Raw genomic sequence first — 23,769 nt, forward strand, 5'->3', positions numbered from 1 at the left:
GAGTTGTGTGGAATGATGGTCAGCTGGCGAGAATGGAGGAGCTGTCAAAGCCTGATAGATGAGTGCGTGTTTGCGTGTGAGTGTGTTGCATTTTCTCGGAGTGACAGGGAAACGCATGATGTGGCATCAGCTCTGGCAGACAGACCAGACTGGAAATAGTGCCTTGTGTGACAAAGTGTGCCCAACACAGAGAGAGAGAGAGAGAGAGAGAGGGAGTGAGAGAGAGAGGATGATTTTTTTTTTCCTTTTTTTCACACCAGCTTCCTTCCTTTGGTAAATTGTAGGCCAGAGGTGGCGGAAATACGTCAGTTATGTGGGTTCTCTGAAGCTTGACTGCGTCTCTTAATTTCGGATGAAGGGAATGAGAGGAGGGGAGAAGAAGAAGAAGAGATTTTAATCACTCCTGTCGCTTTAAGGACACTTATCAAAGCCTTATTATGCGAATAGAAAATACCACTGAGCAACTGAGCTGCCAAGGGACGGACTAGAGTGGATTTATAGGAAACTCAACATTATCTAAACTGGAATAGACCGCTTCATCGCCTCATGGAGTTTGATCGCACACTGGATGCTTGTCTTTTCCCCCCACCGGGACTCTTCGGGTCATTTAGGGAATATTGCGCATAAGTAGCGCTCAGACTTAGGATCTTTTTCCTTCTTCTTCTTCTTCTTTTTTTTTTTTTTTTTTTTTTTTTTGTTCACTGAAGCGCAGAGAGGAATAATATGGTTTAAAAGTCACCGGGATTAATTCACTCATCCGCCAGTCGATCCGGTGCCTGTCCGTGCGGGCGGTTCGGTTCCGGACGGAGAGAACCCTCGGATCGTTCTCCTGACAGGCTCGGATCATGGATCGGGCTGCTGCTGGAAAACAACAGCGGCCAGCGACATGATTCCTCTGCGCTGCGTCTGCGGCATGCGGCGAGCTCTTGGGGCTTTTCCTTCACGTCGCCTCTCATCATCCCCGCGCGACAAAAGTTGCGAGGCGAAGTGTAACGCGTGGATTTTCACCGGTTTGGCCGTTTTGCACCTGCTTTCGCGGCGGACACGCCGCGTCGACAGATTCGTGACAGAATAACGTGGATCCGCGTCGCTTCGCTCCGGATCGCTGCCTCTCTCCCCCTCGCCTGCTGCGGGATACTTGAACATTTTTTTGCCGATCTTTAATGGAGATTGAAGGGGTTTATACTCAAGGTCATTGAGTGTTGTGTTTTGCGTTGTTATTTCACGCGCTCGCCGCGCAGACGAGCGCTGCCTTCTTCGCGTTCTCGCGCAGCGCACAAGCCGTTGGTCCGGTGCGCGTTTATTTATTTGCACGGTGCGTTTTTTATTTAATTTTTTTTTTTTTTTTTTTCTTTTTTAGGGCAAACGGCTCGTGCCGTGGAGTTATATTTTCATCTCTCTCTCGCTCTTGACACCATGGATGGGAAATTGAAGCAGGGTCGGAGATGCCGGGCCAAGCGGGAGCGGGTGCGGAGGTTGCGGGAGGCAGGGAGCAGGGACGCCCGCAGCCCCGACCCCAACTCCTCCTGCTCCGACAGGGAGGGACACAGTCCGGGGAGGGACGCCGCCTCCCTGCCCGCTAAAAAGGCGCCGCGCCCCGCAGCCGCCGCCAGAGCCCCGCGCCCCCCCCGCAGGAAGCGACGGGAGTCCAGCTCGCAGGAGGAGGATATCATTGATGGATTTGCTATCGCCAGCTTCATCAGCCTGGACCGTCTGGAGGTGAGGAGGAACCGCTTCATTTACCTGTCTGTGCCCCCCCCCCCCCCCCCAAACACCCAGAGGAGTTGTCTAATCTGTCAGCAATTTCTTTGAGATGATGATAATTAGATGCTCTTGTAATCAGTAGATCAGAGGACCCCCACCACCACCCCCCACCCTCCTTCAAGGTGTCCCTGATCAATCTTTCTATCACATCACACATGCTTGTTGATATCTGTGCACTCTAATATAAATATATATTGAAAGTGTTTTGACAACTGCTGCAGCTCTGTTGACTGGAATATTACAAGTTTGGTGAATGAGAAGTTAATCATTGGCAGCATATGGTTTTCCCAGGAATATAAACAGGTGCTGTGCTGTCACTGTCATCGCCTCAGTTTTTTTTTTTTTTTGGTCCTCTGCTCTGATTCACTCTTTCTTCTCTTTGATAAAGCTGAACATTGCACCATTCATGTGTTACAGGCTGATACACAGTGAGCTGATAACTGTGTTCCTGTCATTCCTGTGTGAGATGTCAGAAGAATGATTTCAGAAAAAAAGGAGGATCTGTTGTGATCCTTCTCATTTGTCTCCTTTATCTCATTACTTTCCAAATGACAAATAAAACATTGCTCCCTGTGGGATGCTCGGCAGACTGACAAGACAGGCGGCTGTATTTTTGTTGGGGTTTTTTTCCCCCCATGGTTTATTCTGCGAACGATAGTACTACTCTAGATGAAATATAAATCACAGCCTTTCATAACAAAATCAAATCTATTACATATCTTGCGCGTAGTGTATATATTTCACAAAGATGACCTCGTTTTGAAAGCTCATGGATCACAGTATGGTTAATACCACCTTTCAGTCACAGCCTCCCATCATCAGTCATGATTGACTCGTGCCTTCTACAGGGTGTTTAGTCAGAACAATGTTGGAATGCAGATTTGCGGCGTGAAATCGCCAGCAGTCGTGGAAAGATTCACTTACTAGGAGCTGATAATCAATTCTCCACCTCCCATCTGTTAACAAGTTTAACCTGTCGGGGTCATCGGAAATTATATTGCCATTCCATTTAGCTTGGCCCTTCATGGTGTTTAGAGTGGGTGTCAAAGCAGATAGGGGAGGAATGAGGGGATGGCTGTGGAGAGAATGCACATGATCCTCGACTTAGTATAAGCAGGATAACGCATGAAAGCATCTGAGGGGGGGGGACTATGTAGCTACGACAGGTTCCTTAAAACATAATGCTATAAAGAAGGTTTCAGGAATAGTATGATGAAGGACGAATCCTCCGCCGCTATGCTTCCGCCTGGCTTCCCCCAGATAAACCTGTTACATGATATGGAATGTCCATAAAACCAGTGTGTCGGTGCCCATCTTTCTGGGTTTGCATTGAGTGCAGTGCCCTGCGAGGTTGTGCGTGTGGGTTTTCTGCTGCCCTTTGTGCTTGCCTGGCTGCCACTCCTGACAAATGCTGACTGTGAAAGACTTTGAAGATGTCAAAGCAGCAAAGTGCTTTTTTTTTCATCTTCTGCCGTCAACAGATAACTCCCAGCAATGTTCCAGCCCCTATAGTGTAGCATTACAGTGTCATGATGTGTGTTCCCCTGTATACGCTAATAAAAGTGCCACATGTTTGTGTTGGAGAGTGAAAAGAAGTGGGATAATTATGAGGTTTCTGTTTTACACGTTTACCAGCAATAATAGTTTTCTCACTGAAGTGCTAAATGCACGTTAAGTGAACACCGAGGAAAGAAAAACAACAAGCCTACAAGCTTATGTTTCAAGGCTGTGCAAATGAGGCATAATATGGCTCTATGTGAAATGATACTCACATGCCAGCTACTTCTTGCTAATTGGTCTGATTTGCATGCAAATGGACTGTGCTTATTAAATGATGTTGGTGGATCTGGTACAATTATGAAAATGGATGTGCACCGATAGTTTTTTTGTTGTTGTTGTTTTTTTTGTTTATGCTTTGCCGCTTGATTTCCGATCCACCAGACAACAAACGAAATAAGAGTGTTGACTCTATACTAATTTGATGTATTGCTTACAGTAAATGACGACGCTGATCACGTTTGTTTCCATGCATTGCGGCGAATGAAGCGCTCATCTTGGAGTGCCTCCCCAGTGGAAACATCACATCATCGGCCGTGACTCATGTTTTCACTTGCTTGCTGTATGGTCGAGTGGAGCTCATGACCTACACTACCTGTACTAATTACTCATCTATTATTGGGGGGGGTAGCTGGGGAATAGCTCTGACCTATTGCATCATGCTCTGATAAGCCGGCGGAGAGAGTGCGCGGAGTTTTTGACCTCTCCAAAGTGACTGATGGACCTGCACAGTGGTGTTTATACGTCACAGTTACTGTCTCATCAGCATTCTTCCAACATTAATATCCCATTCTCCGTATGGCCAGTGCACAAATATTTACTCTCATTCATTTAATCTTATTTCTTCTAATCTCTCTGTAATCCATTTTCCTGTTGGCCTAAACAGTCCAGGACGAGCATGTTTGATCAAATCCTCGTCACCTTTTGGTCACTGAGAGGCGATTGTCCGACTGTTTGAGCGAGTTGAGCTCAGTGGCTCAATGGTTACTGTCTGTGTGATTATGTGAGTGTGTGTGTGTGTGTGTGTGTGTGTGTGTGTGTATATGTGTGTGTGAGCCCGGGGTTATGAGTTTCTCCCAGAGCACTTTGACTCTAAACAAACGGAGTTAGTTGGTGTTGTTGATATTCCAGCTCGGAGCTGATAGGATCAAGCTCCCCCGATGAAGGCTCGGGCTGTTCGGTGGCCTCGCCCGCTCCCTGTAACCTGTTTCATTACAGCCCTGGGCAATTTGGATCCACAGCCGCGTTTGATTATGGCGTTGTTTATTTGCCTCGGATCCCCCGCACTTCTCGGAGGAAAGCCGCTCACTTACCTGTGCAAATCAACTGCACCAACACAGCCGTCCCACTTTGTCACGGCCACCTTATTGTGATTAGACAGAAAATGTCGGGGACGATGCAGCGTCGATTCAGACGCAAACAATCTGCAACGGTGGGCTTTTTCAGCACGTGGGAGGATCTCATGAGTCAGGCTTTGATTCGTTTTGGAGAATTGAAGCATGCATGGTTGGGAAATAAAAATGTTTTCTAATGCTTTTAGATATGGATCTTCCACAAAAAAAAATGCAGAGATTAAATTAAAATAAATATCACACTGATTGACATTTGGGAATCCATTCTCCAGCTGGGAGGCCAATTTCCCGGAGATAGAAGGGATTCACCTGACAGCAGTGCTATAAAACAATTACCCGCCATGGCTTAAGCCCTCTAGACGCCTCCCAGTGGGTATCGAACAAGTGAACAGATAATAAAATGATACAATTATCCATCTGTCACAGTATTAATAAGATGTTTGATTTGCTCCATTTGCTCTGTGAGTGACGTCGCGAGTGGCAAATCCCCTCGCGTTAATCCACAATCCTTCTGTTCATCTGCTTTAACATGAATTTACAGATTTGTTTGGTTTTTTTTTTCTCCGTTCCACTAATGGGGATTTAGGTTGAGTTGATTTCGTGATGTTATAAAAACGTGAAGGGCAGGAGGCAGGAAGGTCGAGGACTGAGGCAACAATGAGCTCATGGCGTGTTGAGTATGTTCCTGTAATTCAACCAGGGATGTTTTCCTGCCCCCCCCCCAATGCACTGCTCTGAATTCTACAGTTTTACACACTAATCATCATTGGCTGTCGGCCGCTGAGCAGCTCGACTCGTGCAATATGGGGAAATGTAGTCCCTTGCCCTAGGGGAGCTTGGCAGTAGTTGTTAAGGAAGCTGTGAGTTGCTGCTTCACTTTCTCTGTCTGTATTTTGCCAGCTGGTGCATGGATGTAAGCCAGCAGCATTCCAGCTACAAGTATGTGTCATTATATTTCATCAAGTGCTGGGACGAGAAAGATTTTCTCCTAAAATAACCATGTTTGGATATCACATTGGTTGCTCACAGCTCAGGTAATTCTGCTTGTTATGTTGCTGCAGATCCTATTTGGACTGCTCCTGGTTTATGATCCACCTATTTGACTTGGCCGGAGTTTGGCGTCACCCTCAGTGACTTTGCACAGACATTCTCCCTGCTCTGAAGTCCAGGCCGCCGCCTCCTACATTATGAGACCTTTCAGAATGTGTTTTTAAAATCGTGTGAAAGCATGAACGTTGGAACTTAATGGTGTACATACTGTGACCCTCTGATGGCGGGCCGCTGTGTTTTTCTTTGTTTTGTTTTTTGTCCGTCTTCCTGCTCCGCCGAGCGCCACTTGAGTAACACAGTGCAAACCGATACTGACACTCGAAGCCACAGCAGTCTTCTCTGTCGTGAGATGTCTTTGCCTCCATGGTGGTGCAGCAGATTTGTTGCAGGGGTTGCAGCAATCTTGCTTGGCGTTTCCCCCCCCCCGACAGTGACAGTACTGTGCATCATATGCCGGCACTGACAAACAACTCAAGCTTTAATTAACAAGGCAGTCCCCCCGAGGCTCCGCTGCTCATTGGCTGACGCGTCCCACAGAGAGAGCTTTCTTAATGCCAGTGGGACGTCCCCCCGGCCCTGGCTCTCTCTCACTGTCACACATCGTGGGCGGCAGCGTGGCTGATAAATGCACGGTCACATTCACAAGGCGTCCCTCTTTCTTCTCTCACGCAAGCAAACTGAATCTCTTGTGCACATTTCTTTTTTTTTTTTTTTTAACGATAACATACAGGACATCCATCAGTTATGGACGACGTGGTTTAGTCAAGTTAAGTGAACTTCTGCACATTCTTTGAATTCCTTTAGTGATTGTAATGCTGTTTCAATAAATTGAAATTCAATGATTCAACTTTAACAACACATGTAACATACATGACTAAGTGATGGGATGAGAACTGATATATAATATATTCTTTATTATGTTGCAGGTCATTTTCAAAATTGCCAAATAGTTTGTTTGCAAATTGTGAAAGATTTGATTTCACAGTAGCATGATGCCTTCATAAAATAATCAGAAATTCACACTTCAGTCATTTGTGAGCCAATAAAACCCTTTCATTTCAAAAATACTTCTGTATAACCCTTTTAGATGACCAAATTTTATGCATAATCATCTCTCAATGGGGCAAAGATCTCAATTAGTCAAAAATCTTAAAGGGACTTTGAAAATACAAGAAATCAGAATCTGATTTAAGTCTATATTTGCACAAAAAAAATTCATCGAGATACATACAGTTGTTTCAGTTCAATTTGTAAAGATAGATTATGATATCATGAAATTAATGACATCACAAAGCCAAACACCACTACATACAGATCGCTATTAAAACTGTTGAATGAAAGGAAATCGCCTGTTTTCATAATTTTTTTCAGTTTGACTCAGGAATGAATTCATCAGCATGATACTGATGCGTCGTCTGCAGCAGTATCCAGGAAATCCTGCTCAACCGTCTGATCAACAGTTGGTTGAATCACTTTGTTGTAAAGCTCGGTCAAAAAATACAAAACCAAAAAAAAAAAGTTATTAAATGGAAACACGTTAACCGTGAAAACAGGTCTTCTCTTGCACGAAAGTTCCACAGGGGCTTTTAAGCATCCTTCATCTGAGATAATGATAGTGGAGGTGGAACTGTGATTTATATCAGCTTCTCTTTCGTAAAATAAACTATTTTATTTCCAGCTTTTGCTTGTACTTGACAGTTTTTGGCCCACGTGAGTCACTCAACAGTAATTAGGTCCCGTGATGGTGGAATAATGGGGGCGTGATGCTGTCTGTTTTTCTCATGTCTGAATAGTGAAAAATGGAGAGATTAATGCCTGTTTTCCCCGAAGAGCCAGTTTTTGAAACAGTCAGTTGTCTGTTTGGAGGTATCGCTCCACTCTGAGTGCAGCGGCGCTGCCAGACGTCAGGGTGAGAGCGTCTTTGTTTCCAGGTACCGAGAGAGAGAGAGAGAGAGAGGGAGAGAGAGAGCGAGAGATTCGGTGTGGAGATGCGGCCGAAGAGGTGCATAGAAGCACGTGGGCAGCTCGTTGTAGGCACATATATCCATTTCCTGCCTCGTCGTCCTGAGCCGTCCTCCATCTTTCCTGTCTCTGTGTTTTCATTGTGGTGAATGACAGGATGTAATTACGCTGTGATTAAGATGCTGTCTCCAATCGCCTGCGATGGATTAGAAGCTGCACCGTTAGAAGGTTTTCCCCGGTAATTATCCGCTGCTGATTTTCCCCCCCCCCCCCCCCCCCCTCCCCTCGTTTTGCCTTTTCACAACCCTTCTCTACTTTCTCAGCTGCTTGATTAACGCACGTTATGAAACAATGCTCACAAAAGACATTTCACCTGGGCCGTCTGAGAAGAAGAAATTCTATGGAGATAATTTGGTAGCAAAGATATTTGTCATTCGGTTTGAGGTATTTTCCAATCCTGTGACGTCCACTCACCTATAATGGCGCCCCCGGCCACAGACGCACTGAATGATTGACTCTCGGATGAGGGCCGTGAAGGATTTACAATAAAAATAATGAAACCCAAATAGAGAGGGCACTCTTTAAGTGGCTCATTAAGTGATGGCTGTTTTCCTTTTCAGCCGCGTCCTTTGCTGACAGAGAGCAAAGAGAGAGCTCTGAAAGCCCGGCTGGCCTCAGCCTTCACATCACTTCAATCCCCCTTTCAGCATTTTGTTTGCATGAGCGTGCAGGTCGCTCTTTTTCTTCTTTTCCCAGCTTCTGAGACTCACTCAGCTCAAAGGTCTGTTGACTGGGCTTACCGAGTCGTGTATGTGTGAATAACGGTAATAATAGTGATTTTTGGCAATGTGTTTCCACAAAGTGAGGTGAGCACTTACCTCAGGAAAGGAAATGTAAACTTGCAGTCTTTTGATGCGTTAAGCTGCTGTAATTCCACAACCAGGGTTTGTGCCTGTAATAACATCATTCCTTTGCTTCCAATTACTCCTCTAACAAAAGAAAATGAAAAAAAATGATTGTTTAGGTTTAACATGTTGATTCAACAGGTTGATGAGAAGTCTGTCATTCATTAAACCATTCATTTTTCAGAAAAAATAAAACCCAAAACAATTTCATTGGTAGTAAATGTATGTGATTGCTTTTCACACAATATTAATTTAAATAGGCTTTAGTTACTAGATATATACTGTGAGTGGGTAAGTAAAATGTATTCGTATTGCAACTTTCGCAGATTAAACAAAAATTTTTAATAAAAAATATATATGTATATCTAGTAATAATAACAGGAAAGTAACAGCAAAGCTGCAGGTTGGTTAAAGCCACCCTACCTCGTACTACACAAGCTCATTATTAGTTGAGACTTGATGATGTTTCAGATCCAGACTCATGTCAGCACCCGTCATGAACTCCTGTCACGAGGTCATCGCTTACGTCAACGATCCATAAAGCAAGCAGATTGATGTGGGGTTCATATTCATCAAAAAACGTGATCTCGTTCAGTCAGTGTGTCAGATGCACGTGGTCGCGGTGTTGAAGATGGATTGGTTAATGAGACTATTCAATTTCTTTAGAAAAGTGCAACGCCAAGAAATTCTTCAACAGCAGCATTGTCTCTCATAATCTGATGTTCAGTTTACGCGGCCTCTGATCAGATCACGAGCAGAGTGACACTGCCTCCTCTGATCTGATGTGATTTTATTCGGATAGGACCAGACTAATTGGATAAACGTGTTTACATGACACGCTTTTAATTGGGTTATTGTTTAATCGGATTGCAATTCGTCTCTGTAACCTGTTCTTAGATTGAGTTGTTGCATCGCCACCACTTATTAAATGTTAATGAAATGCAAGGTGATTTTACGGTTGTTTAATGGGATTGCATTTCGTCCCTGTAAGGTGATTTTACTGTCGCCCAATAAAAATTTGGCCCAAACTCACAGACCGTCCTTTTGCTATTTTGAGGATGTCAATTTAGTGATATGTGCCTGCAGAGGTAAGCATCCGCTCTGCTTGTTCGACTAACGGGGATGTGCAGCAGCGTGCTGTTAGAATAGCAAACCTAACAAAGAGCAAGCACAACAGGCTTTTAAGGGGAATGGGAAATGACACTGATTGGTTTCATCTCCGTCATCGTCCAACATGAAGCAAATTGATTAAGAAATATCTCATTGGAATTGTGTTCCTCACTCAGCAATCACCATATTCACCATAAAAAAAGAGTCTGTTTATTTGGCGAGACCGTAAAGCAGGGGAGTCGGACACATTTTAGTTCTGCGGCTATGTTCAGCCCGATTTCATCTTGAGTGAGTTCGACCAGTAAACTTGTCCCATAATAACCTTTAAATTTAAACTACAAAGTTTTGCTTTGTTGTGGGGAAGAATGTACGTGATAAAAATGTCAATACATTTGCAAAAAAAACAATTACTACTGAAAATGACTACAATGTCAACATGAAGCCAATTTGAAAAGGGAAAAGTCCCCCAAAAAACTTTGTTGCATCATGTTTGTACAAACTCACTCTGACGGCATGGCTTTGAGACTCGTTTGCATTTTCGCAATGAGGTAACTAAGTTAGGTTTTGCGCAATAAATGTGCTTGTTTAGCTTTTTTTTTTTTTTTTTTTTTACAATGTACATGCTTGCAAATTGTTAAAATATAGCCCAACATCTCCCATATGAACATGAGTCATGTTGGAGTGTCGTATCTGTACTGCCTCCACCACCAACCCGATGAATTGTTCTCTTTTACTCCCTCAGCCAGCTGTTTGATATTTAATTCAGTGAAAGTTACACATCCAAATGTTTTTGTACATTTTTGTACCAGTTGTTTAAAAAAAAAAAAAAAAAAAAAAAACACTTCCAGAATTGAATGTCATCCAAACACAAAGCTTAAAATCACCACCAGATGTTCAAAACATCGCTACAATGACTCAAAGTTTTGGTTGCTGCGACTTCAGGCTTTCGTATGCCCAATACCGAATCAGCAATGTGGCAATTCTCCCGAACAGAGTGCAGATTGCACACCAGCCTGCAGTCCATGTAGTCATGTTTTTTAAGGAGGGCCTCATTTTCAAAGGCATGACTCACACTGTCGTGACATTGCACAGAGTCTTGCTGCATGTTTTCTTAATAGATTGCTCTTGGTGTGAAAGCAATTAGCGTTAACAGTTGTTGACATGCTCTCCTGCTACCAACACTTGCTACCAACACCAGCTCTGAGGGGAATAGTCTTTATAGGCCAAGTGATGCTGACAATAATTGCTCAGCACTCAGAGTCTGAAATAAGATCCAGCGATACGTCAGGCTGCAATTTATTACCGCTCATTGTCGGCATGTTGATCGTGTTTGCAACATTTGGCCTTTTTCTGTGTGTCTCGGTGTTTCTGTGTGGGTGCAGGCGAAGCCAAATAGGGGCCGTTGCTTCAGTGTTTTGTGTGATAGATTTGGCAGGCATGTAGCAAGCTGTGGCCAAGATAATAGAGCTTAGATAAGAGGCTGGTTATGCAATGTGGAATTTTCTCGCGCTCCCCTTTTGCCACTTCTGCCCAGTTCAGCGTCTGGGTGACATTTGTTTGACAACCCGGGGCTGAGCCGCGAGTCTCAGTTTGACTGTCAAAACGAAGCACCTTGTCGTCTGTCCACACGCTGCACGCCGAGTCTGAATCACTGCTTGGCAGGTGGAGAGTGTGAGGACGGGTCTGTCATCGCTGACATACTGTAAGTGACGGGAGAATAGTTTGTGTGTGTGTGTGTGTGTGTGTGTGTGTGTGTGTGTGTGTGTGTGTGTGTGTGTGTGCGCATCTGAGTATTGACTTTGGGTAACTTGAGACATGAGCGATTGTTGGTCTATGTAAACATCAGTGTTTCACACCGTTTTGTTATGAATTATGTTGTCCTATTTCATTCAGAATTTTTTTTTTTAAATATACCGGCTGTCAGTGCAGTTCTAGAATGCCTCGAGACCAAGGGTGTCAAACAGGCTGTTAAATCTACTTTAGGTGCCATTTACATGACGTTTTCAAGTGAAGGCAGTAATCTTTCATTGCGTTTCATTTACAATGGGGGAAAACAACTTTTCTCAAGTGCTGCTACTGTGCCTGAACACCACAACCGTAGTCAATGGTTCTTCTGCACATGCTCAGGAGATCTATTGTAGTTTCATGATATGTTTTAGAGCTTATAAGAAGAGAAGGGATAGTTTGTCACCCATATTTCCATACATTTATGTGCTTTCTATCTTTCTATCAATGAAGATCAGGTTATGTCACCAGTACACCCCAGTACTAATGGAGAGACAGATTCCCATGGTCGCACCTTTAAAGTCATCCGTTCATCCAACTAGTGTGTTTCTGGATTGTGGGAGAACGATCAGGAGAACCCATGCAAACCATAAACAGAAAAAGTTCGAGCTGTTTGAATTTGATGCAGTTCACGGAGATGTTCAGTTGTTGAACGTATCTAAAGTAGCTCATTGTGAAGGAATTAGTGCTGTTCCTCTTCATTGTAGCAGCAGTCACATTGAATTTCACTGAAGTGTTTTGTGGTGTACTTGTTCTAAAAGCCTTTTGACTGTGCCAAGAGTAAATTATAGTGGAAGCACAAGCTACTGCCGGATTATTTGTTATGTATTCCTCTGGTAATTCAACAGTAATGTTGAAAAGCTGTAAACAATATGGGTAATTAAATTCAGTTCTCCAAAATGCTTATACTTTGACTCAGGCAGCGGTTTGTGTGCTTGTGCAGACGATAACATCGGTTTTAAACAGGCTCGACCCGGGGCCGGCGCAGACGTTCACTTTTTATGAATCCTTGAAACGTCTATGAAAGTCAATGTTGCGGCTGTGCGCCCGGCAGAGTGAATAGCAAGAATGTGTTTGAGATATAATGGGGGTACATAATGAAGCATGTGTAACGTGGCCGCTGCAGTGAAGCCTACAAGGGCAAGACGAGCTCCGTCACCGCGAGTGATCCGGCAAGCAGATCCATCAAAGAAGAGCACAGTCAGTCCTTTTCTTTACTCTGTGTGGACAGCAGATCCCTTCCCTCCGCCTCTCAGCCCCCCCTTCTTTTAATCTGGAGGTTGTTTACCCATAGATCAAAGGCGGTAAACTGCATCTGCTCCCCTTTTTTTGGCAAACAGGCCACACAGCTCATTTCAGCCGGGCCACTTTGTCTGTGCGTCTGAAACGAGGACACGCACCTCGGTACCGGCGGGGGCTCCACCACGTCCAGGACGAAGAGGGAGATTGACTTCACAGTCACACAGCCGCAGAGCGCCGGCGCTGGAACAGTTGTTGAGACGATAAAGAAAAACAGACAGCGTGCGAGAGCGAGAGAACATAAACAGAAGTCTGCCAAGCTACTGTTTGCATTCCACATCCCTCTTTTCATATCACAGCAGCTGCTGGAGCCTTGTGCTGTTTGAATGCCATGCTAATTATAACCACGTTCGTAATATGATTCGGAAATATAGATTGCAGGTTTGATTAAAGAAAGTGGTCATGATGCACTTTTTAATCAAGTCACTTTTTACATTTAATGCAAATATATATATTTTTTTAATGACAGGAAAGTGTGACTTTCTACAGCTGCATGTATGAACACGTTCAGTGTCGGCATATGATTTGGTAGCATGGTCACCTTCAAAAGCCCTCGCAGGAGCAGACGATGCCTTGTGCAAATGCAATCATGTGAGCAGGTGCAGCGAGTTCATTCTTCTGATAGCGTTTGTGCTTTCTATTGGTACAGGCACGTGATTGATTGCTTTTCTGAGTTGGCATCTGCAGTTATTCAAGGCATTTCTATAGCATGTTAAACTCAATTCCCGCTTTGTGGATAAAGACAGGCCACACTTAACTTAATTTCCATTGTGTAATTTCTCATCATTCCACTGGAAGCCCTCCGGCTGCGCGTCAGGATGGAGCTCAGACTCGGAGGGAGAACGTTGGACCACAATGTCAGACTTTCATTAACGACGTGTCTTTACTTTTCATACGTGGACTCCAGAGAGGAGTGGCATGCACAGCAGCTCAGGTGTCTGGAATCTTTGCGGTTGTTGCGAGTTGGACCCCGGCCCACAGCTTCTGCAAACAAAATGCCACACCTCTGCGTTTTTCTTGAGGGCTCCAACAATCCCAGACAATATGCATGTCAGCCATTTAACACTGCACACATGCTGCTCTTTAAAGATACTCAGCTTTACTTGCGTTGTGTATCCTCTACAGCCTCATGAGGTCATCATTAATTGCATGCAGCATTTTAAAAGGATTACCCATGAATTTAAATACTTACTGTGGCTACGGACTGAGGCCCTGGTTACATGGTAACATTTTCAAGTGAAAACAAGAAACTTATGTTGCATTTTTATTTACATGACAACAATGCTCAGAGCCACGCAACATTTTGGAAAAAGGTTACGAAGAAGTACCTTTTTGCCCTGTGTAGACGGAGCAAACACAACTCTTTGAAAATGCTCCGACTGACATTCGACTCTGACACAATCCAAATACAGGCTTTTTACATTAATCTTCTGCATGGGACGTGAGTTAGCTCAGCTATGGGGGATATGTTTGATCCTCTCCAGAATACGGTAGAGAAGATAAGGTTGTTGCTGTGGATGATTTGGGAAACCTGAAAAGATAGGATGCATCTGAAGAGCACTTCTTTCCCTTCTTTTCATGAGCCCGACTCACATTACTGTGATGATGCTATTTACATTTCCACCTCTCCGAGGTCGCGGCAGTTAGACAGAACAAGGCGCCGTTTCCTGTCGGCAGCCATCGCTTCTCCCAAACACAGAGTCAAATGAGATCCCAACACCTTGCGGCCACTCTGTTATCAGCCCCGTTAATGAGACACACTGTGGGAATGAATACTTTCCCTCTCTTCCAGCCGGCCTTCCCCCAAGGCTCCGCCATCGCTTCTCCCAATGTGCCACTGCAGACACAATAACGGAGGGAGACGGTTCAAAAGCAACAGTGCAGCAACGAATACGAGAGAGTACCCGCGATAGTCTTCCAGTTCCCGGCTTAATTGTTTCCTGGTGGCAGAGGCAACGCTTGTTCTCGGAGCATAAATCCTTCTATTTTCATTTATCTGCTCCAGGTGTTGATGAAACAATCCCCCTGCTGGATAATCATATTTCCCCCTGACCGCTTGCCAAGATGCTGAAAGGGAGATGGAGGCAACCCTGCTTGCACCCTCACCATCCAGTCACCCATCGCCCACACACACACACACACACACACACACACACACACACACACACACACACACACACACACCCCTCCCAGCCGTCACAGCCACAGCTCTCCCAGGGTGTGTGTGTGAATGGCTCTCCTCGGCGTTTCAATTTGCACAATAATGCAAGAGGTGGAAAATGGTTACACTCACTGACAGGCAACACCAAAGGAGGTGTGTGTGTGTGTGTGTGTGTGTGTGTGTGTGTGTGTGTGTGTGTGTGTGTGTGTGTGTGTGTGTGTGTGTGTGTGTGTGTGTGTGTGTGTGTGTGTGTGTGTGTGTGGCACCCTAGTGTAACCGCAGCCAGTGAGTTCTTCAGCCTTACATTTAATCAGTTGGTCATTCAATTAATCAGCTTGTCACTCAGTCTGCCAGATCATTAACAAATTGCTCCGTCACTTCTTATAAAGTTGTGAAATTAATCTTCAAACAGACATCAAGCGACATTATATATGTCTTCATGGACATTCGATTCAAAGTAGAATGAATGACTCAAGATGTAGTGTTTACATTCAATATGAGGTGATAGTAAATGCTGGGGTTTTTTTTCTTCCTTTCCTGTCTCGCTTCTCTTTTAAATGGAACGGTGGTGTTTTACGAGTGGCACGACAAGCCTTTATGTCTTATAGCTGCCAGTCATTTGGAGGCCTGTGGCAGTGCCTTTATCAGTTCTGGAAACCTATAAATGTAACTGAGGGTCACATACCTCTGGAGGCCTCTCCCAACCCGCGTCGCTGCAGGCGGGAATGTTAAAACCAAGGGCGGGCCCAGCAGTGCACGAGCCGCCATCAAACACAGATCTACTGCTGTGGATGCACATAAAAGGTGCAGTATGCCTCCCTGCAGTGCTGTATTTCTGGTGCTCACATACTTTGTTTTGGAACATACTGGTGTGCAAAAGTCATTTATGTTGTGATTTAAGAAACACCGGCAGGACCCACTAATCTATTTTCTCAAGTGTTGACACAAGGTCAAAATGCAGGTCAACGGATTCCTCGGCCGGCGGCATTAACCGAGCCGGCCTTGCTTAGCGGCCTCGCGGCCAAGATCCATGACGGGGATCCGTCGCAGACAAAAAGGGGGCAAAGTGAGCTAATGTGTGTTTTTGACCTCTTTCGGCAAAACAGCGGGCATTGTTTGCAGAGCGAGGCACAATGGTGGTTCTGTTCAGAGTCGGCCCAAGTGAGAGCCTGTTAGTGGAGGAAAGTGAGGGTGAAAGGACGGAGGGGAGAGAAAATAAAAAACCTTTCTGACTGCTGACTGTAGTTTTTTAGCTTTTAAGATACTGATTTTCAGTGAAGCGTTGAGAGTTTAGGCAGATTTTCTGTCTATCGTCCTGTCACTCTCCAAATCTGTCTCGAGTTTTGTTAAAATAAAAAAAAATTAAAAGATTTGTGCAAAGTGTGGGAATTGAACACCTCACTACCAAAAACACAAGCGGAGCGTGGGTTGCCCTTAATTGGATTGTGATCTGCCACTTCAGCAGATTCCAGCAAGGACCAAACGCACCGTGTTCCCAGTGGATTTCTTTCTACTTCTCCCGTCTCTCACCAGTTGTACAACATACTCTTTTATTTTGATGTGTCGAACTGGTTGTAAATCAAATTTCACAAGAAATGGTTTCACTTCATACTCAAAGATGCCTTGTGGTCACCACGTTCCACCAAGAAACTGCAGCTCGTGCTATTCCTCCTACATCAATAAGTCATGGATTAAGGTAGGAGGTAATGTAAATAGTGTTTAGCGGACATATTGTGTTACCAAAGGGTGAGATGAGGCCAAGAAGCCAGTGTACGTCTTGATGTGCTGTCATTTTGTCCTCCTTCACTATACGTGCTTGATTGCTCAGCGCAGGCTGTATCTGCCTGGCTGACATAAATGGAGGGCGAATGGAAACGCTGCCACTGTAGCCTTCGATCTGTTCATTGATCTGTCCCGACTAATACGTCTAAAATGTTGATGCTATGGTTTTGCAGTGATTGGATGATCTGGGGAAGAGGGGAGGACTGAGCATAAATTACTGATGGCGCATTCCTGTTGTCCTCAGGAGTCATAAATCCAAACTCAATTTTTTTTTTCTTTTTGAGTCAAAGAGCTGAAGTTATAAAAAGATGTGTGTTTTTGATTTTAAAATGGGAGCTTCAAAGTTGTTGAGTTGAGTTGTTGAGCCACACAGTGAGTTCATCTTGGCACTGAGAAACATTTCTCAACAGTTCAGTGACTCGTACTTCAAATTCACAGGGAAAACTGTGGCAGATTTTTTAAGCTTTTGCATTCTTGTAAACAAATTACTTTCCGTTTCTTTTTAACAAAGGAACCAGCCAATACCAACTTTACGTTTGCAGTCAACTGGAACATTACAACTTCTTCTGAGAAATTCTGAGCTTGGAAACAAGAGAAATGTACTACGACAGCAGGAATAAGGACTTATTTTATAACAGTTGGGTTTTTCGCTCACAGTTCTACCTTTGGAGGGATATAAAGCTAATATTCAAGATTCACTCAAATGTCATTTGGAAATGGTAAAAACTCAAGGAAACCACATATTTTTCTCTTAAGCGCTGCGTAAAAAATTAAAATCAGTTTTACAATAAATGTTCAAACATGTTATAAGTACTCAATAAAACAAATAACAAATAAAATAAAATAAAAAAATAACTCAATAAAAAACCTGATAGAAAGCTACATCCAGTTAAAAGCAGCTGTTCAACGTTTTTTGTTTTTTTTAAGTGCTTTAAAACCACAAAGCAGCCATTTTTTTTTAACACTACAGTACTGCTATTGTAATAATAATACTTGTGCAGAAAAAAATCTAAATAAATTATGTCTATGTATTAATAAATTATGTATTTATGTTTGGGAACTTGTGCTTTTTTGTGCATCTGTAGTTCCCACTCACCTTCATCTGTGATTCTGACTTCTGACCCGTTTCTATCAGTTATATATTGAAATAATGAAGTGAAATACAATCTATTTCAACACAATCTCGGCAAAATCCAGTGCGTTGACATGCAGAGCATGAATGCACAGTGCATGAAATATAACTAATTGCAGACTATTCCAATATTTATATTGCGAATGTTGATATAGTGATGATAAATTTGCAATATATCATGAAGCGCCAGAAAAATCCTCATTCTCTCACTACTGCTCCCGGTTTGTTCCGCCTTTACCCAAACTGTATCAAGGTTTAACATCCTCTAATGCGGTAAGTTCATGATAAAGTGATAAAAGTCTAAAGCCATAATAGCATTTGTGGAAATATTGATTCTGATTGTGTAATACTGGCAGCATCGACTTTGTTTGTTGCTGCATATCATCCCTGTCACACCCTCCTCCCCCCTCCATTAGCGCCACTAAAGGTTTCACAAGTATTATTTTTGTTCCGTCTTTAAATAAAGTAACACAAACATCAGCGAAGGTTGTTGAGCGTTAGTAAGCAAATCAAGATAAACAAGCTCCGTCTCTGGAGATGCTTGTTAAAAGAAACAAAAAAAAAAGAAAAAAAGAAACAAGAAACCAAATTACTGCAGCAGCTGACTGAAGTGGTTTTTAGCTGGAAGGCCGCTCCACATTACACACTGTACTTAGCTTACAGTCACAGTCCTCCATCAGCAGTATACTTTACCTGACACCTGGTAATTAGCCAGTTGGGAAACACGAGCCAGCGGACTGACGGACGGCCTGTTTTCCTTCACATTTAGCTCGTTTCAACAGCTGAAGACATTGTAGCAAGTAGCAGCTTAACAAAGTCGGAAACTACTTCTGTCGCGGCCACTTCCGATCCCGAGACGTTTGTCTCCGACTTGTCAGGTTCTGGTGAGATCCTCAGGCCTGATGTCATCTTGTTGTGTTGAAACTGGCAACGTTAAGCACATTCAGGTAATTCAGCTTCCAGTTTGAGTTGGTATGACAAACACAAGCGGCATGTCCAGCGAGCTGTTTATCACAGAGCCGTGGTGGCCTGGAATGCATTACCTGGATTTTTGTTGTCAGAGAAAAAAAACAAAGATGGTTTCAGTGTTTCTGTTTACACAAGACGGAATTCTGATTAACTGTCTGTGATCAGTCATTATGATTCAAATCTAAGTCCCTCATAGTTATTATATGCTGTTTTTGGTTTTATGGGTTCTTTTGACAGATAAGTTGTATTTGGTTTCACTTTGAGCCTTCATGATTTGTCCTGTGTGATTGTGCATGTGTGTGTGTGTGTGTGTGGCTTTGTATGGAATATTGTAAACAAGATTTGGAATGAAAAAGAAGGCGACCCCAGGCAGCATAGCTCCTGCAATAAGTCAGGGGTTAATGGGGCTCTCAATAAAATGAGCTAACCTCCATTCATTCTTAACTTTAAAACCATTGTTTTTAAATGTCAGGTAGGGCCACAATTTGGCGCTGTTGGTTGTCTTTGTGATGAAACCACACACACATTCACACAGTGAAGAATAAATGCTATAATTGTTAACACTGGCGTGCGTAGTAGCAGCATTTCAGAAAAGCTGCACTTTCACCCGTTTACACGGAAACAGCTTTTGTGAGCTGCTTTCAAGCTGTTGTGTGCTCCTGGAGCTCCGAGCAGCGTTGTTGTGGAAACGAGCCTCCAAACGTTTTCTGTTTTCGCTTGATGGATTGTGTCGTGTAAACGGGGCCCCAATTACAGTTTTTAAGTACTTTGCCATTTTCGCAATTTTAGCTGTCTAACTCTATTCCTCCTTGTAGTATTTCAATACATCCTCGACCACTTTAGCAGTTTTAGATGTTTAATGGTTTTGGCTGTTCAGCAGTTTTTCTCAAATGAGCTACTTTTTGTAATTGAACCATTTCAGCTGATTGAATTTTTTTTAAACCATTTTATCAGTTTAATCTTCTGCATATTCTGGTTGTTATCAGTTTTAATGAAATTTTAGCTGCTAGCTGATTACCCATTTTTTTTGCGATTTCGTGGAAACTTTGTTGAGTTTTATTGGATCAACTTGTTGTCACGACCTAAATTGGAGGAGGAGGCAGTGAAGGCTGCATGTGCAGAGACTCTCCTGGTTTGGAACCAAACACTGCTTTTCTTTATTGCTGGTGTTTGTGGTGGGTCTACGAGGCAGCCTGTCAAAGTTAATCAGCCTACAACGACTGGCTAAAAGCAGACATCCTGGCTGCACTGCGGTTCTCACACACACACTCGCACTCAGACAAAGGCGAGCAAACACACGTGCAGACTCTCGCATGCACGCCAATGCTCACATACTGCTGTATAAAGAGAGGAGGGGAAAAAAAAAAAAAGAGTTGTTAACAGATTTTTCGTCTTCCGCCGGCAAGTCATTAATGGACGCTTGGTTAATGGCGACTCCGGCTGAACCTGCGAGGATACAATGCAGCGCTGCAGTCATTGAACAGGGGCTTCAGTGGGATTGGATGCCTGAAGACATTTATTCAAACAAGATGAACTGTTGATCCCCCCCCCCCCACTTCCTCTCACTTCCCCTTTTATAGTGTAGTGTTGCCACAAAAGGAAGAAAAAGAGAAGGAAAAATCGTTTCCGCTCTGTCTCTTATTACTCACAGTACCATTAAGTCTATTTTATCCTCAAGCAAAGGTGGAACAGACAAGTAGATTTGTTGTTGAGCCTTTTCTTCTTTTACACGCTTTGCAGGTGACATACTGTGTGTGCGACAGATTTGATTGTTGGTCATCCTAACTACTGTGTGGATTGCCGTATCATTTTAACTGTACCTGCAAGGTAATCTTGATTTTTCTCTGAAATCATTTCTTGAGCCACCAGCAGATGTTTTGTAAATTCGGTGCATCCAAAAAAAAAAAAAAAAAATCAACATTTGCCTGTGTATTCCAGCCACTTGTAGCTGCTCTAATGATAACAGCAGAGAGTATGGGTGATGTGATACAGCTTGACAGCTTAACGAAGCAAGAAAATCCATATTTGCTGGAGGTTAATGCATTAAACACTTACTGACACAGAAAATCATGGTTTCAGTCTATTTTCTTTTAAAATATTTCCATTGCTTTTTTGTGTGGTCGACACATTGACGGGTATCTGACACCTTCACACTTTCCATAATAGAAAGAGGATTAGAAATCAGACCTGACTAACTCTAAACCTGAGACTGAATAGGACAGGTTTCGAAAGAAAATTGGGAAAATGTACATAAACAACGAGAGCAAAGAGGAGAAAAGTGAATGAATAAGGAAAGAGGAACTCAGTAGAAACATCTTTAGCATCAATCTGCTGATCAGGCTCCCAGGTTTGTCATGCTTTTACGTTTGTCTGTATGTGTGTGTCATCGGTTCACTTTATGTCACATTATCTGTGTCAGCCCACCATTATAAATGCCACAATTGTGACTTTTACTCTAAACCATGAATGTATGCCCCATTACACAATGTACACTGTTTCTGTTCTATTCATGTTTAATTTTGTTATGAACATAAACGAGACCCGACGTGCCTCACAATGCAAGCTTTTGTACAACATTCAATTCTTCTGAAAAGGATCCAAATATGGGGGCAATATTGTAGGAAAACTATTTGTCAATGCGTACAGAGCGTTGTCTGTCTGCAGTTCAATCCGTCTGTTCAAAGTCGAAGTTGTCAATGTATAAAGGAATTTGTCAATGTGAACCTCGTGTTACGGTCCGTGTGGGCTTAGGTGGACTCAATGGATGCCAGACACTGCCGTGGAACGAAAAACTCCTTGAAACAAACGGAAACTGAAAGTCCAAAAAACTCAAAAACCCTGTCCGAAGCTGCAGCTCCAGGGAGAAGACCACCAAAATATGAACGCTGCAGCACACGAGGGCAAAGACGCAGACTAACTAGATGCAGCAACACGGGAGCAGGAGATTTTCTTGGGAAAGCCATAAGAAGATCAGGAGCTCCTAAAACATGAACACAGGCCATTGTTGAGCCATTAGCAGGGTTAAGAGAGAGTTGAGGTTCAACTGTAAAACTGAGTTTACTGCTGTAACACAGTTTTCACTGATTAACAGCCCCAAAAGTACGATAGTAGGCGAACATGTTTGGTTTTGCTCTCCAATAAAAGCTGTATTCATGTGGACAGAACCTCAGTTTGGTTGCCTGAAGCTAACCAAACAGTGACTATTGTTTATTTCTTCAACCACAAACAAAAGGACAACAACAAACTCCCCACAATAGAAGTACTATGCATACTTGGTCCACAATAGCGCCTTTGCTGTGATATCATTTTAGAAGTGTAGCTTGTTGTTTTAGTGTGAAGATGTCCTGTTTGTTGTGTTATCTTCCGTGTGGCAGTGGTTTTAAATCAGAAGCAGTGTTAGTATTTTAATTCAATGCACCATTGTGCACATCCATGCATGCATATGATGGGTGTTACTGCTCACAGAACGTGCGCGATACGTCTGGAATGTGTGAAGCGAGCGAGCCGAGGAGCGTCTGCGTGTGCAGCGCTCTGGCATTCATGGCCATCATTAATCACACATTCACCTTGAATTGGCAAAGCAGCACTGGGTAAATGGTTTTAAATCAGCTGTGGCCTCAGAGCCGGCCGCACGTAATTGTCTCCATTAGCTCCAGACTGAACCCCGCTCCGCTGTGTACTGAGCCAGTCCGCTCATACTTCCCCGGCTTGTTCATACATGTCCCTGCCAAATGGCCGAGAAGTCTCTGCAATAAATAGCTCCAACCTGAGGCACACTGCGTGGTATATATTAGGACGCGTGTGGGTATACAATGAGAGCAATAGCAGGGACCACCATCCCCCACCCTCCTCTGAACTGTCTCCTTGCATTGCTGTTAATCAGGATATAATTGGTATGCAGGCTCGGCGGAGGCATCCGTCTATAAGAGTGGATTCCACCGATTTAGTTATGCAAGCCGTGGAGATACGACGTGCCAATGAAATATGCAGATTTGGAGCCAGTGGTAATGAAAACAGCAATGAGAGGCATTGTAATAACAGGAGTTACTCTGGGACAAGCAAACCTCTGCCAGGGTTGAATAATTACAGCACATTCTGTTATTATTTTTCGTCTGGGTTTGATTGCCCGACAGTTTTTCAACATAATTTTCATGCTGTTTAACAGATGATTGGATGGTAGATTTTCATGCAGCTCGGTTAAAAGAACCATGACCCGTGTAATAGTTAAAAACCCTCCGCTATGGACTATTGCCAAAAGCAATTTTGGGCCAAGGCTGTCTTGAGAAAATTTAAACCGAAGTCTTTTTCACATATAATATAAGACTGCAGCTAATCTTCATCACTTAATCTGACAAATGTGTTTCAGTTAATAGTTTAAACTTGGAGGGATTTTTATTCTTTCCATTGATTAGAGTATTTCTTATTTGAAACACTTTTAACTTTACTACTGTTAAAGCAGGTCTTTTGTAATGAAATGTGAGATCAATTTTAGGCCTGTGGCTGATAATTCTGCATTGTTTTATCCTACTTAACATCATGATGTCTACCGCTTTGTACTTTAGCTCAACCTTTCTATTACCTTCTGTTCTCCATTTAATTGCTAGATTTCAGAGCTCCCCAAAACAAAACAAAACAAATGATAAACTTCAGGCAGCTTTTCTTCAGTATTTGAGCTTTTCAACAGCTTCTCTCAACTCAGACTGTCAAAGTTGCGATGTGTCTTTGAATGAAAACTAATTTCTCCATTTACACGGTTGACCATGACCAAACGGCCTGTTATACGATCGCTGTCTGTGTTTGGAAAAAGGGTAGAAAGTGATGATGTTGCTTGGCAAATAGGGATTATGAGAGTAAGGCGATATCGTTCTCGGCATAGCACAAATATCACCAACTTTAAAGTCTGTGTAAGACACTAAATTGTAAAAATGCAAACTCAAAACA

At 43.3% G+C, this 23,769-nt stretch overlaps 1 protein-coding gene across 1 annotated transcript in view; it reads left to right on the forward strand.

Annotated features, from left to right (window-relative positions):
* Positions 1–1,416: 1,416 nt before the first annotated feature.
* The window catches only part of fbrsl1 (fibrosin-like 1), a gene marked incomplete at its 5' end in the record, with an annotated part of 329,828 nt that continues 307,475 nt past the window's right edge, over positions 1,417–23,769 (forward strand). Inside the window, 1 exon segment of the mRNA XM_080500127.1 lies at positions 1,417–1,719. Within this exon segment, the coding sequence (XP_080356253.1) occupies positions 1,417–1,719 (303 nt within the window).

Source organism: Blennius ocellaris, assembly GCF_963422515.1.
Source record: "Blennius ocellaris genome assembly, chromosome: 7".
In the NCBI taxonomy this organism is placed as follows: domain Eukaryota; kingdom Metazoa; phylum Chordata; class Actinopteri; order Blenniiformes; family Blenniidae; genus Blennius; species Blennius ocellaris.